Here is a 16,520-nt window from a genome sequence, read left to right as displayed (position 1 = left end):
ATAATTCAGAAAAGAATATTGCTATATAGTAATACGCATGCAATAATAATTCACCAAAGACAATACAGTATCTGAAGGCAGTCACGATCACAGTCAGCAGTAATTCATCTTCTGAGTGACTGATTTGCACTATCCATCACTGTATTACAGCCTTCAGTGGACAAGTGGAATATTCTCATATGTTCTGTTGTCCTAGAAATCATTTCTAGAATTCCATTGTTCAAAAGAACTTCAACTTATGAATATTCTAAACATTGCTGAATATTTGATAAATGAATGTTATTAAGTTAACCTCAATATTTTGTTTGATATTCATTTTTCACTATGATGTGTATGTGTGTGTGTTTTCCCATGAAAAAATTCTCTAGTGGCACCAAATAAGTAACGTAACTGTGATGCTAATTTTATTGATTCTTATATGGTGTTAGATGCTATTTATTGACAAAGCATCTAATTTTTCGGGCAGATAAAGTGAAGTGTTTGAAAAATACTTTGCAAAAATCTTAAGCATTTCCTTTTTTTTTATTCTTTTTAATTATAACTAAATCTTTTATTCATTTCATCTACTAGTTTTCAGAAAAGAATTAGATTATGTTATTCACTTACTTTTATTTTATAATACTTTTTATATGCTTGCCAATAATAATATTTTTTTATTAATTGAATCTGTTTATTTTAAGTTGTCTAACAAACTTTATTTGCAATATAATTTGAACACACTACACAAGACTGAAATATATATTTAAAACGATTTTCTGTACTGTATCTTAAAATAATTTTATAAAGCTGGAGACTGTCAAGATATTAAAGTCTGTATTGGAACTGTGCAACATTTGTTCCTTATTAGCTGACATCTTCAGCTGTGTTCCGGAAGTTATTTTCATCTTTTATGCTAATGAAATTTTTTTTTATATTTAATTAATTGTCACAAAAACTTTGTTAACACCTTGTCATTACTTCAGTACTTATGAGTAAAATTTGTAGTACTTATAATATGACTGATATTTATGCTAAGTTTAAAGTTGTTAACATATCAAATTAGCTATTGAAATTGATGAATCGTGATGTGAAACATTGTAGAAGAGAGCGGAGTAATTCTGTGCACAGCTGTTTTCAGTAATAAAAAAAAATGTGGGAAATGGTCTTTGACCACCCTACCTACATCGTGAAGAGGATATTTATTAAAATAAGTCTCCTCACTTTCTCATTTCTCATTTTTATAGATTATTATCGCATATTGAAAAAATAAAAAAATTTCCTTATAATTTTAGATTTATAGTTTTTAAGGTAAAACTTTTTTCAAAGCAATAAAAGTAACTTGCATCTGCAAGTATTGTCAGTCCTTGCATTTTCCATTAAAATATCTTTTGAATGAATAAATTCTGTGTGGGATAATTACGAGTAGCTTTGAAATTTCGCAGTATTATTTCAAAAAAAATGCTTTATGTAATAGGTTATAATATTAATTATACAAGGCATATTTAAAAGGGATTTTTCAAAAGGGATCCATATCATTAAATTTATAATGTTCGTTATTTTAATAATTTGCTCTTTAATAATTATTTAGTAAAATGTACGGGTTTTAGTTTTGATTAATATTTGCATTTATTCATTTATTTATTATGGATTTCATCAGAAAGAAAGAAAAAAAAAACAGTGCTTTTACTCCAAATTAACAAAATTTCAGCTCAGCCACATGCGCGGAATTTCCCTCCCTAAGTTCTATAAAAGTGATAAGGTAGTTTTATAAAGGTCTATAAAGGTAATTCTATACGTTCCGCTGTAAAGATGATACCGCGCAAATATAATTTTTAGGAAATTAATTATTTTGGCAAAAGTTAATTTTTTTTAAACTGGTGCTTTTTATTTAAAATTTTGAAAGTAAAAGTTTGGACCAAAAATAATTGCTCACTTCTTATTCAATGATTTCACTTAATAAATATTGAAAATGAAAAATCATTACTAAATTTAGTATTGCAAAACTCCCAAAAATGCTCAAAAGTCCTCCATTTTCCTTTATGTTGAAAAATAAATTTATATTTAATAATAGCGTTTAATAGAATCCAAATGCATCCGTAAACAACTTAATTTTAATGCAAAAGATTATTTTAAATAAAATATTACGATGCACAAAATTTTTTTATCGTCTGCAGCTTTATTTTCGTTTAGATCGAGAAAGTCTCTTTCGCCAGAGTTTTAGTATCTTGTAATTTTTTGTAAAATTATAGATTATCCCAAGCAGTTTTTAAAAATTACTGAAAACTATTTGTTCCCTCAAGTTATAGATAATTTTAAAAGAATGGCTCAAAATTTAATTAAACATTGTAAGCGGCAACATAAATATGTGTTTACAACATGGAATATGAAGGCAGTCATTTTCAATTATGAATTTCAATCTCCGTCGACCATTAAAAGCAAATAGTAAGTTTTGAATTAATTTAAAGTAACTGTAAACCTCAAAAGAATTTTCAAGTTTTACAATTTTTTCAGTTTTAGTTTAGGAAAAATAAGTCTAATTTAAATACTTCCCTTCCTATGTTTTAACCTATTTTAAATTCATTTTTTTAAAAAAATTTTTTGGGTATCGCCATTTTTTTTTCGCTGAAACGTAATATTGTGCATGCGCAAAGGATGCGTAATGTTTATTTAACAAAAAAAATTATTTAATTAATTGTCAAAAAATTTCACTTTAATCTTCCTTATACTTCAGAATATTTGTAATAAAAGTGTGAAAAAAATCTATTCAGTTCTATAATTTCTGACGCTAACAAACAAGTTAGTTTATCAATTTTTACTAATACAGTACACTCCCGATTATCCGCGGGATTGAGTGGCGTGGCCGCCGCGGATAACAAAAATCGCGGATAATCCGAAAAAAAGCTAAAAACGGGTATAGCAAAAGAGAAAACAGTTATTCCCACTTTGAAAAATCGTTTTATGTACAATAAAACGTAAAATAAACAGCAGGAAATGTTTAACTAACGCTTAATATTTTAGTATATCACTCAAAACTAACCTAAAATGCATTTTGTTAATGAAAACAGAAAAGTGCTTTGTATTTACGAGAGGCGTCAAGGGTACACAGAAAAATTAATACATATGTACTGTTTTAATACTGTAATGTATTATGTAATTACAAAAGCATAACTGTAAAACTGCAATTTTTTGAAAAAATCAGTCAAAAGAAAAAAAAACTTTGTGCGGCAGGCGCGGATAATCCGCACCGCGGATAATCGGGAGTCTACTGTATAAATACATTTTCTTCCTATTATTGATATTTAATAGATTGATTTTGTCGTTATGTTAAAAATCGTACATTAATTGCATTTTCAATAGGTAACTTTCATTTTCTGTTTTTTTTACAGCATTTAATGATATGTTTTCCTTTTAAACATAAATAGCCTTGTACAATTAGGTCATAATCAAATTTAAGGAAAAACAATTTGTAAGATTATGATTAATAATATAGGTTATTAGGATATAAATTTTGTTAGTTTTCAATGTTCTTGGCTAAAAAAAAACGTTTATTGCATATGATTTTCTCTCCTAATTGATGAATTAATGCACCTTCTTGTTTCATAACAAACCAAGCTATCGTTCATTAATTTTTCCCGTTATCGTTTTCTGTTATTGCAATCATGATGTTTTCTTTCTTTTTCTGTCCACATCTTTACTGAGAGATAATTATAATGTTCGTATAACCATTACAAACTGCAGGAAGTGGTGAGTCATTCTTCGTCTTTCTATAGATTTGCAAAGAAGAACACAGAATCTTTCTGTTTTTCGAATCCTGCAAGCAACTTGTAGAATAGCAGTAGCATATCATAGCGGAGGCGGTAGTGGTGGCGCGCCTCAGGGCGGCACTTTTTAAGGGCACAAAATTTGTCAGTAAATAATAATGTAATCTGAACTCTAATAACTGTAGAAATTTGTGAGGTTTCAGCAACCACGGAATTGGGCGGAAAAGTTTACCTAGCTATATTACTAGATTCGAACGACATTAAATAAGATCTAGACTACGAATCTGTCGAAATTGACTTACAGGATTTCAATCTTGAATGAGTACGACTACGAGTTTTCATAGCTGCCACAGCCAACGAAAATAAACTAATTACTGTAGATCCATTTGGCTTATTACAATTTATTGTGAAATCTGAAGTGGCTGGTATTATGATCCATATTATAATAATGCTATGAATACTCTATGCAGTTGCCATAAGCAGTGCCAGCTGTAAGAGACACTTTTCAAACTTGAAGTTGATCACATTATTTCAGATTAGCAGTAAGCACTTTAAGGCTAACCAATGTATCTGTCTTTTCTATTGAGCATGTCTTTTATAGACATTCAATGTGCTGTAAAAGATATTTATCTTAGAAGAAGTTGACGGATACTTTTAATTATATTAATTTTTTGAATGTGGGTGTGTGTGATATTAATGTAATCTTATCGATGTACATCATAAGGCAATGTTTTAAAGTAAAACATCACCATAAATTGCATGTTTATCATAAGCATGTGATTGATCTAGTGATTATGTATAATTATCGATGATTATGAATAATCACCGGTAATTATTCATAGTCACCATTTTATAGTATTTACTTTAACTTATGAATCAATAAGTGGCATATCTGTAAGAACTTTTTTAACAAATGTATTTATTATACAAGATGAGTTTCATCTTATCTGCCAAACAAAAGAGGTCAGTAAAAGAGCCCATTTGGATCATAATACACTGTGGTAATCGTTTCCTATCTCTTCCAGTTTGTAAATTATGGTGGATAAAATAAATAAGCTGCCAGTCGGAAAATATCCAAATTTAAACTTTCTGCAGATCTAGAAAATATTTTGCATATTTTGAAAAAGCAGGGATACCCTGTAATATGACACCAATTTCAAGGGGAATGAATGAAAAGCTGTTAAAAGTGCCGCAACTGTGGGGAAATTAAATTGTCGCCAAATATTAAAATCCCAAATACCGTTCTAGCTATAATATGTCCAATTTACCAAAACCGTACCCGTTCCATCAGTTTTTGAATGAGCCTACAATAAATTATATCAGTGTTCTAATTCAGACGAAATTTAGTCTTTCGTTTGAATTTCATGTAAAATCAGCACTCTTCGTAATAGACGTTCGTCCAAAAGTCGGCAAATGAGAGGATGGTGAATAAATGGTTGATAAGTAAATTCACCAATATGAATTCTTTCTATATTAAAAATTCACTCGTATTATTGCCATCATGTTTAATACTTAATTACAATGTTATTATTTTTATTTGTCGATAAATGTTTCTTTCTTGAATTCATCTAAAACAACAGGCTTAAGGTGGACAGGAAATTAAAATCTGGAATGAAAATGGTCTCTCGAGAGTTTTCTTTTTCGACGAATATCGATTTCAATATGTATTGTAAACGAAAGATTAAATTTCTCTTGAATTAGATAGAACATTGGTATGGCTTATTGTAAGCTCATTCAAAAGCTGATGGAATAGATAATTTTTTATTAAATTTAGCATACTGTAACTAAAGTGATATTTGCAGTATTCAATATTAAAGATTTTTACTACAATTCAGTTTTGCATTTCGCTTAGGTTTCGGCATCAATAACTCGGCTTTAATTCAAGTATCCTAATAAAAATGTAACATTTTATCAATATTCTTTTCTGTTTCAAAATATGTCCTTATTTTGTGTAGATCTTCAGAAATGTTTTAAAACAGAAATTTTTTCCGATTGGTTGTATATTTTTTTTTATCTGCCATTACTTGCAAACAGTCAGAGATTGGACAGGATTGTCATAGTGTTTTATGAACCACATGGGTTGTTCTATTATTCTCTTTCGTTTGACTGATTGGATCAAATTCGATTTCTATTGTGTAACAAACATACATGACTTCTTTATTTGTAGCTTCTACAGTACAAAATTAAAAAAAAATTACGAAATATTTTTTTAGAATTTTTCTAAATTTTATAACCTTTTTAATTTAAATACCTAAATAAAAGGGTGGCGAATTTGACTTACGCCCCCAGTGCCGAGCGCCTGAAATCCACGCTATATCACTGAGAAGTAATAAAGAAACTAGCCACAAATTTGACTTCAAAAAAAAAAAAAAAACTAGAATTTTGTTCCTTTTAGTTTCATGGTAGAGAAATTACCGGCATAGATTTCTTTCAACCACTTTAAAAGAAATTTTTTGATCAATTTAAACTTCGCAATATGATAAATAATTAAATGGTAATGGTACATTTTTCATTTCTTTAGAAATGGAGTTGCAAAAAATTGATCTTCTACCACTTAAATAAATATTCTTAGATTAAATTGCGATTGCTTAAATTTATATTCACTAATTATAACACTGTCGCTCTGTGTGTGTGTGTGTGTGTGTGTGTGTGTGTGTGTGTGTGTGTGTGTGTGTAATGATATTTTAAAATCTTATCAATTTCCTAATTTTTATCTTAATTTAGTCCATTCTAAAATGTTGTCTTATTTTCTAATCCAATTCCCGCTTTTTGTTTCATGAATTCTATACGCGTTCTGTAAAACTGCTAGTCTCAGCATTTTCTCACTTTCCGACTGAAACGGTAAAATTCCTTAATGCTTACAACATTGTTTTAAAAATATCAGAGATTCTCTTTCCTAAATCGATACGTGTCAAAGAAATCCCTATCCAAATATCATAGAATTTTTTTTTTCCTTCTTTTATGTCGCGATGTAGACTGACGTATTTCTTACTACTTATTCTTTATACGTAAATTTTACCTCCCCTGGGGAAATAAATCGAAGTTTTAAATTTTCAAATGTTTCTTCTATTCGGTCACGCAACTGCTAAGATATTTTTACACACACACACACACACGCGCGCGCGCGCGCGCGCGTGTGTGTGTATGAGAGAGTGAGTGAGAGAGAGAGAGGGAGAATTTTGATCTCAAATAATGAAATTAATGATGCTATTTAAATTTATTTTGTATTTCTGTTACATTTTTAATAATTTCAATAGTAGAGTTACGAATTTGGTTTTTTTTAAAAATCCTTTTTTTTTATTAATAACCGTTAAAATAAAACTTTTGCAGTATTTTGCATACATTTATCAGAATCTCATTTTTTTTATAATTCTAAAATTCCCACGATGTTTTAAAAATATAATAATTCACACAACTTAGTAAGTAATTCTTGTTGAAAATAAGCATGCTTTTGTAAGCGTTTAGTTATGAAAGCGATATTTTAACGTAAATCTGTCATTTTGTATTATACAACTTTTATTTTAATGCATTATTTCTACATTAATTGATGTTTTCTTTTCTTTATTTGTAGAAAGAGGAGGCAGTTCTGAAATTCGGATCAATGTGTCTTCAGATCCCTACAATTCGAGTAAGTTTATTTTATTTACTCAGTTGTATAATGAAGGTAAAACTCTCTAAAGTAATCTAATAACTCAGCGAAGCGGAGTTTTCAGTAACGAGTGATAATTATTTCAAATTAATTGCGTTGCTTCCCTGTTGACGCATTTAATGCTATGCTCTTGTTTTTGTTTCCATTACTATTTATAAGCGTTTTTCTTACTAGATTTATTTCGCTTCATTTTTATTTTTCAAAATATTAACGACAGTTAAAAAAAGACTAATTTGTAAACTTTCCTCAACTGACAACCTCTTTTCAAAAATATCCACTGCCTGTACTTGGCATTTTATTTATTTTCATAGAACGAAAACTAATTATTTTTTATTCTTTGATTATAGATTTTTTTCCTTAATATATTTCTGTTTTAACAGAATATTAAGTGCTTTGACTATTAAATGTCTGTTCTAAAACATTTTTATATGAGCTCAATTTAATTCAAGTGTAGCATCTTTTTACTTGAATTATTAATTCAGTTGAATACCAAATGCCTCGTCTAAAAAAGTTTTTTTTTCTTTTTTTTACAATTTTGATATAATTTAAATGTGTCATCTTTTTAATAATTGATATAATTCAATTTAACATCTTTTGTAATTCAAATGTGATATCTATAAAATTTTATTCGATGAAATATTTCTGTTAAAAAAATTATAAATAGATTTATAATATTCTAAATGCATGCATTAAAAACTAAATATGAAACAAATTAAAGTATTTGATATAAACAACAAAAGAATTGTAAATAATTTTAGGAAAAGTTATTAAAAAAGTGTATTACAGCGTCTGCATATTGAAAGTGTATATACTAGGAAATAGTAGCAAAAGTGAAAGTCTTTTGAAGTTAAGTATTCACAGAAAGTATTTTGTTGTATTATAATTTTAATATTTGCAAAAGAACGTGAGCAATGATTTGAAGAAATAAAGCAATTGATTTGAATTTTTCATAATAAATAATATTATAACAAATATTTATAAATTATTTTTTTTAAATGAAGAAAAAAGTAAGGAAATACAATTGATGTCAATGAAAAACAAATTTCATGAATTTTCTGATGGTGTCAAAAACCGGGGTTTTCCTCCCCCCCCCCCCACACACACGCGCGATAATTCCGAAAAAATATCGAGGAGAAACGTCAAAATCATGCTATCTTTTTAACTGATTAAAATTTAAATTAATTTTTTGGACTTTGAAAATTTGAGAGTTATTTTCTCATAGTTCGAATATTCATCAATACTGGATATTAAGTGTAGATCTGTGGGAGGACCACAAAAATAGACTGTTTATATTAAGAGATCTTACTATTTTGGTGCATACGGTTAAATGGAGGAAAAACATTGTTGAAAACTAATATAAAAATTAGAAATTCGCAAAATTTTCGAAAATTAGTTTTGAAAGCAATAGAAAATTATGTAATCAATTAATTTTTGAAAAATAATATAAGAGTTATGCATTTTTAAATTTTATACACCCTGCATATTTAAAATTAATTTTTAAAAAAGTTATTAAAATTAAAGAAAGAGATTTACTAAAAAAGATAGAAAAATAAGTTTTTTCCCTTACTTTTTTTTTTTCGTATATATTGTCAAAAAGCTTAAACTCAAAATTTTGACGAATCTCCACGTTTTGGATCTCCCTGTTCCAAGAACATTTCTACCTGTCTGCGAATTTTCAAATACGCTTTTAGCCGCATCTGTAAAATCCTGTATACGAACTTTGCACCAAATTTGTAGATTTCTGTCAAATTTTAAACGAAATCCATTCAGAGGAAGTTTGTCTGTCCGGCTGTTTGAGCACAAGTGAACCCGATATATCTACAAAACATAAAGAGATAAGTAGATGAAATTTGGTACACAAGATTAACTAATACGTAGGTCTGTATCAAATTTTAAATCAAATTCATCAAGGGATTGATTGATTTGATTTTGGCATCTAAAATTGTGAACCAAAATTGTGATGAATTTGGAAACGAATCTTAACGGATTTGGAAATAAATTTGTCAAAGCGTCTATCAGTCTTTGCTTTCGCATGCATATAAATATGATAAGTCAAAAATACAATAACTTAAATAATTGAAATTTGTTATGTGATCTTGTTACTACATTTGAAGCTCAGTATCAAATGTAACTTAACGAATTTGGAAATAAATCTGCTAAAGGGTTGTCGGTCTTTTCTTTCGCATACATATGAACCCGATAACTCAAAAACACAATAATCTAAATAGCTGAAATTTGGTGTGTGATCATGTTACTACAGTTGCAGTTTAATGTCAAATTTTGGCTTCAATCAGATATAAAAAAAACTCCCATGACCCATATTCAATATTCCAATACTTCTATGTTAACAAGATGTCAGTGATCAATTACCAAAAATCACACGCAATCAACAACAGATATTTGCTTAATTGTTGTTCGTCAATACCATGCACTAATTACACTGTTTTCTCTGCTATATATATCACAAAACACACCTCTTATGTGTGGAACGCTGAAAATAAAATTCTGAGCACTCACGACCTTGTCCAAGTCCCCATTTTTATGAGTGTAGGGGGTGGGGAATGATATCTATATTAGAAAGTACGCAAGAAAATTTTGGCGGTACAACTTCCATTACTTTAAAATAATATACTCTGAAATTATTGAGGAAAAACGTTAAAATTTTGGATGATTTTTAATTAAAAATTTTAAAATCCTTTTTTATTGAGCACCTATTTCCCAAAGAGGAATAACTACGTGCTAAATTTTTTAGCTATAAATTCTTCCTCTTAAACTGGACAGTATTACGCATTTTGGGCGAATTTGCGTCCCTTATATTATAGATACCAGTATGTAAATGTAATCATGTTAAAAATTTATCCAATACAATGAAATACTATTATAACAGCTGCTTAACTTTTGCTCATTTGATTAAATTACTCAATTCCATTCTTTACCTTATTAGGAAAACTGTCTCCCACTTAATTTTGGAATATATTTAAATGATTCATTTATTTAATATTCAGCATTAAGAAATAATGATGAAATTATCCAGAGAAGAATTCCAAGAAATGTTCATTAGTCGGAAAATGATAATGGCTTCAAAAACATTTAGGAAAATCATCAATCACAGGCGCCCATTATATTTTAGCTTTCAATTTTGCCATTGATTTAATTTTACTGGGGATTAAATGAGAGGCTATTTTTCATATTTTAAAGGATTAAAGTAAATTATAAATTCCACAAATATTTTTTTAGGAAAGGGAGACATTTTATGAATATTTTATAAAAATATAAAACTAATAATTCTTGAAAGTCTATCTTACTATGCTGTTGAGAAAAACATTCAGTTATAAATATTTAATCACTGACAAAATAACCTTAAATTTCTTCATAAAAAATAAAAGTTCAATTTCATTTTATGTCAAAAATTCACTTTTGCACTTTTTAGATTTTCTAAAACCAGCTTATTACAGTTCGTTATATCCTTTCATCAAAAGCTAAAAGAAAGACAGCATTGAGTGTATACATTATTAACTATTCAGTTTCATTTTTAACTAGAAAAGGAGAAAGTCTTACCTTTTAATAGTAGTATTACAAAATTAGAAAATTTAAATGTAAAGCAAAATAAATAACAAAATATATAATTTCTAAAATTAGCATTTTAAATTTCAGAACTGTATATGGTTATTATTTAATATTTTAATGATATTTGTTTAATCTAACAGGGGAATTTAAATATAAAGAAAAATAAATAATAAAATACGTAATGCCATAAATTAACTTTTTCAAATTTCAGAGTAGTATACAGTTGTTGTTTAATGCCATTTTTACTTTATAAAATGCTAGATGATATACTCTTTTTTACCGGTATCAATACTATTGAGAATGTGTAAATTTTTAAATACCCATAGTCTTTAAACTTTTTATTAAAATAAGAATACAATTAAAATTCAAAATTATTTAAATACATTTCACGATATTTAAATCAGCAGATCAGTGAAATAAGAGCTAATGATAAGGGAATACAATTAATATTCCTCCAAATTAAAAAAATAATAATAATAACTTTTTAACAGAAAGGGATACAGCTAAAAAAATTGTCACAATTAGTGCAGAACATTAAAAAACTTCATAAAATTCAATATTCTCGTTAGAATGTAACACAATGCGCATGCGTGGAAATAAATCTTAATTTTCCATGCCTTAATAGGCCATAAAAATTAGAAGTTTTTATTTCTCTTTATATAATTCTGGAGTGTATCAGAATAAATCTAAAAGATAGATTAATTAATAATTTTTAATTTTTTCAATGCATAAAGCACTAAAAAAATAAATATTTTCCTTTGAAACAATAGGCAGAACATTTTTTAAGCCTTTTCTTATTGGCGTCGGGTGGGGGAGGGGAAAGCACACTCTCAATAATTTAACATTCTGCTCATTCTCAATTACTTTTCCAAGCCATTAAAGGCCTTGCCTCATTGGCGTGGGAAAAGAATCAGCCTCCTTTCTCTTTCGGAATGAAAGATAGTTTTTTATTCATTAAAAAATAATCATTCGATTAGATATTATGAAATCTTCTAGAATACACCTTTATGGAATATTCGAATAAAATCTGTCCACTAGTTTTTTTAGTCTATAGAGGATACACACTAGCTAACATTGCATTTTATATATAAAGATATACACTCATGTCCAAAATTAAGGTCACAAAAATATTTTTCAAAGTAATTCTAAATGCCTAACAGTAAAATTTCAACAAATTATATTTTATATATTGTGAAGGACCGGTAACTCGATATTAACCTTTGTTGTGGGAAAAAATGTTGTTTAGCATTAGTTTTTGGGGAACTACTGAAATTAAATCGTTTAGGCATCTGGGATTTTTGCCTGCAATTTTGTGAATATTGCATTAAAACAAAAAATTTAACCTATTTCCAGTGAAAATGAGTTATATAATCGTTTAGACGATTCCTTGAAATGGAGAGCCGTTGGTACGCTTGAAGCTGGGCAGTCTCAAGCGCAGGTGGCTCGATGGTTACAAGTGGCACCGCAAGTGGTATCCAGATTGTGGAATCAATTCCAAACAAGTGGAACTGTAACCAGGAAGGCTGGCCAAGACCGTCGCAGAGCAACGACGCCTTCACAGGATCGTTATTTGGCATTAAGCGCACAACGGCATAGGCTGACAACGGCTCTTCAAGTTGCTCGTGACCTTGCTGCTGCGCCTGGAATAAGAATTTCCAGACAAACAGTATACAGACGTCTAGCAGAGAGGGCCCTTTATGTCCGGCGACCAATTGAGTGCGTCCCTTTGACTGCATCCAACAGAAAAGCCCGGTTGTTGTGGTGCCGAACACATCACTCTTGGATACAGCAAGAATGGGGGCGTGTTCTTTTCAGTAATGAGTCGAGATATACCACACAGAGTGGCATTCGTCGAATCTTCATCTGGAGTGAGCGAGGAGCTCGCTATCATTCCTCCTACGTAAAAGAAATCGACAGATTTGATGGCAGAGGAATCCTTGTTTGGGGTGGCATAATGTTGGCTAGTCGTACACGACTGCACGTCTTCGATGCGGGTACCGTCAATGCACATCGCTATATGGATGAGATCCTTGAAGCCTAAGTGATGTTGTTCCGGGGTACTCTTGGCCCAGACTTCATGTTTATGGATGATAATGCGCGTCCACATAGAGCCCAGATCGTTGATGATTTTCTTGAGGAAGAGGATATTCGACGTACGGACTGGCCCTGGATGTCTCCGGTTTTCAATCCTATTGAACATGTTTGGGATGGTCTCGGAAGAGCCATTGCACAGCGTAACCCCCGTCCTAATACCCTCCAAGAGTTAAGAGCCGTGCTTTTGAAAGAATGGGCTTTGTTGCCCCAAGCATTTATTGACACTCTCATAAACAGTATGGAAGCTCTTTGTGAAGCCTGTATAGCAGCGCAGAATGGTCACATTCCATATTAGACAGGCTTTTCCCGAGAAGAATGCTTTATCTCTGATTCATAATATAACGCTTTTTGATATACCCTGTTTCTTAATTCCCAATTAAAATCTTTTACTTGTTGTTATGTGTCTATTTCTTTCTTCCATTGTAGTGTACCTCTGTGCCAAATTTCGTGGCAACACAATGAATAGTGTTTCATTTTTCGCAGATTTTATGTTTGTGACCTTAATTTTGGACATGAGTGTAGATTTCATTCTTTCTAGGAGGCCAGGATCAAATTTTTACGTTTTATCAAACAGAAGTCTGTTAATAAATTGTTCCACTTATTTCCTGCAAGCAAATATTTTTAAATATCGCTCATAAGGAAATTTTAAAGAATTAAAAAAAAATATGAATACATACATCAAGTTGTATTTTGAATAATTTACTCAAGGAAGAATATGCTTTAATCATTTTTAAACAATATTTAACTTTAATCGTTTTTACAATAATAATTTTGTAATTCGTACATAATTATTATTTTAAAAATTTGGATGAAAGACTTTTCAATATTTAAATTAGTTTATAAATGTTTAAAATGTAAATGTAAAATTAAGAGTTTTAAATAGTAAAAAAACGAGCAAAGGCGCATATTTCATGCTTTATTATGAATAATTTATGAAGAATGCTCATTTATTTATTAAATTTGAATATGAATCTTTGGTTAAAATTTTGAAAGCATCAAAAGTTTTCAAAATGTGATTACTGCTTTGAAAAAAAACATACAATTTTCTACCTTAAAAATCGTTTCTACTCAAATGTGCTATTTTGTTATGCCATCTTGCATTTTACTTTTAATTTGACCAAAAATATTTGTAAAATTAAGCATAAAAAGGGAATATTTGTTAAATGAGGAACATTTCATGACAGAAAAAGATTTTGTAGTGAATTTTCATAATTATCAAAGGAAACATAAATTAGAAATTTAAGTAATATTTTGTTACTTAAATTTTTGTCAAATGTTAAATAAATATATTTGTTGTTTTTTTCCCTTTTCAATACAAAACATTATTTTGTTATTTAAAAAATATTTAATGTAAAATATTGTGAGCAATCAGTACTTCACTTTAATTTCGCAATTTTCTCATTAGAGCATTATTAAATTTTTATATCTTTAATGATAAATTTTCTGAGATGTCATTCGAAACCGATTTCTATAAGTGAATATTAAATTACTATTTAATCCAAATCTATAAACTATGTGTTATTGAATTGCTGTAATGAACGATGAATTATTTTTGTATACCTGAGACTCATTTCGAAAATTGTATTATCTTTAGTTAAAAGCATAGTCCCCTTAAGCAGTTCAAACATTCAAAAGGTTCTTAAGTGAGTAATTGAGTGTGTGATTCGATTTCTTTGGCATACAAAAATAATTTCTTATTGTTGTAAAAAAATCCTTCAAGTATTTTTTGTTAATAAACTTTGTTTAATCTGGGGATATTTATTTTTTTAAAGTCTTACTCAAAAAAGGCTGGAGAAATTTGTAAATTTTATATCAAAATAAAAAAAATAAAAAAACGAAAGAAAAATTGGTGTATTAAAAGAGGGGGAAATTTTAATATATGGAGGCCAAACCAAAATCACAAAATTGTAGGGTATTGATAGAAATACTAAATAATTTGGAAATCTGACACATTTCTTATTTTATATGCTTAATTTTTATTAATTATAATTCTAACTTATAATATTCTATCTCACATTGTTTTCTTGTAGTATTGTAAATATTCTTAGTGTTGCTTCCAAAAAGAATATTAATATCATTAAACAAATAAATTTTTACTGTTATTTTCAGTTTATTCACACTTTAATGATTTTGCTTCTAACTTCTGCATTTAAAAATATAACTTTCTACTCTATAAAACCATTTTTTTTTACTTTTTTTTAACCTTATAATTCATTATTACAAATATCAAATTGCAAGTTTCGTAATCATTTTTTTTTTCGAAATTCGCTACCAACTGTGATTTTAATTCCATTAGTAAAATTTCATTAAAATCAATTTATTGAATTTTGAAAATATTAAAATTTTGCATTACAAGGAAAATTAAAAGGAGCTGGGAGTGTAATGTGTTTTCTTGAATGTATTTCCTCTCCTACAACTATATATTACTCCCTACTAGCACAAAATATTACTTGATATTTTGAATGCCACTCGATCATGAAGATAAAGCAATATTGTAGAATGTCTTGTACTATGAGGATGCAAACGAATTCTTCTCTGCCTTTTCGCCTCCATCATTTTTGTTTTCATTAGCCTCAAATCTAGTTCTTTTTGGTGATGATTAGGCCACAGGGAATTAAAATAAATATTAAAATTAGATCAGTTAAATAATATAGATTTCATAATATTGAAATCTCGTGCTTAATCTAAAATTCCTTGCAAGATGTTAAAGTATGGATTGGAGTTTTGTTTTTGGAAAGAAGATATAATTTGTTTTTCTATATGACAGGTCATTTCCTCTGTACTTTTGCGTAGTAAGGATACTTGTGTATTATCTTTGTTTGACTGTTGAACCATACCAATTAATGTATATATCCTTTGATTTTGAAAAGACTTAACGAACTTTGTTGACCAGAACATATCCCTATTAGAACAAAATATTGGGGTGGCATTAAAAACATCGAGTGACGCCGTGGGAATATCGCATAGGACCTTCTGCTAATAGGGAAGTCATCATTAATCTTTTCTCAGTTCATTTAACCTTTTAAATAGTCAAAAACTATGCTACCACTACTCATTTATATTGTGGTGAATAGCATATAAGCCAGTAACAGCTCTTCTACCCGAACAGCTGTTTTGGTAAAATGGTTTAGTTACCGGACTGCTAACCAAAAGGTCACAGGTTCTATCCGCGCGCATCCTAATACCGCTTCATTGGTGACCTCGGACAATGAACCTTCAACCTTCACACAGCTGTTGTGGTACCATCTATCCGCAACCAAAGTCGTCAGACTCACGTGACGCAGCAACCCAAAACCGTCAGATACACTTGGCGCATCAGCACACACAAACGCTCGCCATAACGCTTGGCGCTATTCAAACTGGGTACAGGCCCATTAAGACAACGGCTACTAATAACTTAATACATTACCACTCAACAACCATATCGTTCGACTCACTGGAGGGAGAGTACTCTGGTTGAATAGCATATA

The 16,520-nt window shown here is 29.3% G+C and overlaps 1 protein-coding gene across 7 annotated transcripts in view; it reads left to right on the top strand.

Moving 5' to 3' along the window:
* Nucleotides 1-16,520, top strand: part of LOC129957213 (high affinity cAMP-specific and IBMX-insensitive 3',5'-cyclic phosphodiesterase 8B-like) — a 517,725-nt gene that overhangs the window by 464,403 nt on the left and 36,802 nt on the right. For all 7 annotated transcript variants that reach the window (XM_056069456.1, XM_056069465.1, XM_056069448.1 and 4 more), the window contains one exon: nucleotides 7,312-7,368. In XM_056069456.1, coding sequence (XP_055925431.1) covers nucleotides 7,312-7,368 — 57 coding nt within the window. The remainder of the gene's footprint in view (nucleotides 1-7,311; nucleotides 7,369-16,520) is intronic.

The sequence above is a fragment of the Argiope bruennichi genome, chromosome 2, assembly GCF_947563725.1.
Source record: "Argiope bruennichi chromosome 2, qqArgBrue1.1, whole genome shotgun sequence".
Classification (NCBI taxonomy): domain Eukaryota; kingdom Metazoa; phylum Arthropoda; class Arachnida; order Araneae; family Araneidae; genus Argiope; species Argiope bruennichi.
The sequence above is the reverse complement of the archived record's forward strand: the minus strand, read 5'-3'. Positions and strand labels throughout refer to the sequence as shown.